Genomic DNA, 2,322 nt, shown 5'->3' with positions numbered 1-2,322 from the left:
TCAAAATTTTGTTATGGTTTTACAGTAATATAAGAGCTTTATCGCGTAATGACACTTTTGGTCCACTTCTTCTTCTGCAGATGTGGTCCACATACTGCACACGTTTTACTTCTTAAAAAAATAATAAATAAATAAATAAAGTGCCTTAATGTCCAATGTCCAATGCACATTCCATCAATTGGTTGAGTAATCAAAATCAAGAGTTCAAAACATAATGCATGCTTCTATTGATTAACAATTAAGAGTCGCACTATATTCCAACATTCATTGAGGCAAAGCATCTGCAATGAAAAATGTACCCTTTTGGCTCTTCATTACTCAAATGTTCATTTTCTTCTCTCTCACTTGCAATGTATTTGAACTCGATTTACAAACTTCAAACTATAAACCTTTTTTACAAGTAACTCAATACATATAATCTGAGGATGAAAGTTATTCCATAATACAATTTTCCTACCAATTCACATCAAGTGTAAGAGCCTCAGGAGCTACAAGAACAGATGACAACTTAGTAAAAGACATATTTGCCATCAAATTACTCCATGCAGATGAATCTACTCCAACAAAAGGCTTCATTTTCTTAACAACTATTGGCATTAACCTCCTATTTTCAATTCTTGCCAATACATCAAACCATACATGCTCAACACTAGGCTTTGTTCGCCATTCTTCCATAGTTTTCCACCGAGTATCATTCATCCTAATTTTCCTTTCTATTTCAATCACAAAACGAAAAGCAGTTGATGCTTCAATCTTTGCTTTAAGTTTAGCCCCATAACCAATTTTATCACCTAATAAGCTCTTCAATACTGTTTCCAACAATCTTATCCTCAACCTCAATGATTTAATAGGACATGGTTGCTTCTTATATGTATGTGTGGAGTAACATTTATCTGGTAGTAATTCAATAACATGATTGGATAGAAGATTTGATCTGATGTGTGCACCTGGATTTTGAGTCCTGAAGGCAACTACAGATGAAGATCCGGAAATTCTTACTGGAAGTAATGGTGTACATGTCATGTATGGAAAGATATGATCAATAAGATTATGTTCTGAATCTGCTTGTTGTCCAAGATTTGATGTTTTAAAAAGAGAGACTTCATTTGCATTCTTCACTTCTACAGTTATGTCTTCTCCAACAAGTATCCTCTTCAGACCAGAATGTGATGTGTTCCACTGAAACACATTGAAAAGAGAGGTATAGGTATAACAATCTACACATATGGACACAAAGTCTCAAAGAAAATTAAAAACAAGAAAGTTTAGAAGGAATTAGGGATTAGGATAGAGGATTGGAGAAAGGAGCATACTGGTAGTAGTAAAGACATTTCATTGTCTCCAGAAACTAGTAGTTCAACAGGCCCTTCTATTTGAATTGAACCAAGAACTGCTTTTGAACTCACTTCATTAGCCATAACCTCAAAATCCCCTTCTTTGTCTTTAAATCTCTTCCATGAAGAAACATTATCCACCGAATTGAATATATAATCTTTCTTGTTCCTTAACAGAAACTCAATCTCGTATCTCTGCAAATTCCCAAACTTAACCTTCTCTATTTCCAGATTCGAAACCCTAAAGTCTTCCAACTTCCAGTGTTCAGTAGCAGATATTTCTCCTAGAATATCCTATAATAAAGAGCAACGAAGTTAATTATCAATTGAGGTGAACTATTTGTAAACACTTTGTTCAATTCGTCAATTGACAGAAGATTTTTTTAAACGACTTTTATTTCGAATTTGTGAATCAGAAATAAAGTTGCAAATCAAAAATTGACGACAGTTACACTATAAGAAACACATTCGAGTTAAACATGAATCGAGTGTTTTACCTTTAGGAAAAGAGATGGTTGAGGGCGAAATTCGTCGCTGATTTTCGGGTAGATGAAATGAGAAAGATTAAACCGTGTATAAGCGATTGCGTGTGACAAAAACAGGAGCAAGAAAATGATTCTAGTGACGATCATTGTCATCATCATCATCTTCGTTGATTGAATTCTGGTTTTTGGGAGTTTGATTTCCAGTTCTATCAACGAGTGGCGAAAGAACACTTTGTTTAATTTCAAGTGAAACACTATTTTCCCACTTTCCAGATCTGGTTATGATTGTCAATTACGATTATACCCGTTTTTTGGAGTTTAATTATGTCTATGCCCTTTCTAGAATTAAAGAAATGAAAACCAAAAACAGTCTAATTCACATTGTCAAAAAAAAATCCCTTTTTAACGGTTTATTCTTTAATTTTTTTGTCCGAATTATTTTCTAACATTTTAATGTGATGAGCAGTTAGTATTAAATTCTGATCCCGTATTGATACCGTATC

The 2,322-nt window shown here is 33.6% G+C and overlaps 1 protein-coding gene across 1 annotated transcript; it reads right to left on the bottom strand.

Annotated features, from left to right (window-relative positions):
* Nucleotides 1–282: 282 nt before the first annotated feature.
* LOC145108454 (signal peptidase I) lies at nucleotides 283–2,110 on the bottom strand. Its single transcript, XM_079045480.1, has 3 exons — nucleotides 1,832–2,110; nucleotides 1,314–1,628; nucleotides 283–1,179 (listed from the first exon to the last, which is right to left on the bottom strand). Exons 1-3 carry the CDS (start codon nucleotides 1,979–1,981, stop codon nucleotides 454–456), a joined length of 1,191 nt encoding a protein of 396 aa, XP_078901606.1. The 5' UTR covers nucleotides 1,982–2,110; the 3' UTR covers nucleotides 283–453.
* Between the last annotated feature and the right edge of the window lie 212 nt (nucleotides 2,111–2,322).

Source organism: Lactuca virosa, chromosome 4, assembly GCF_052849685.1.
Source record: "Lactuca virosa cultivar CGN04683 chromosome 4, Lactuca_virosa_CGN04683_v6, whole genome shotgun sequence".
Lineage (NCBI taxonomy): Eukaryota > Viridiplantae > Streptophyta > Magnoliopsida > Asterales > Asteraceae > Lactuca > Lactuca virosa.
Note: the sequence above shows the minus strand (reverse complement) of the source record. Positions and strands in the feature narration are given on the sequence as shown.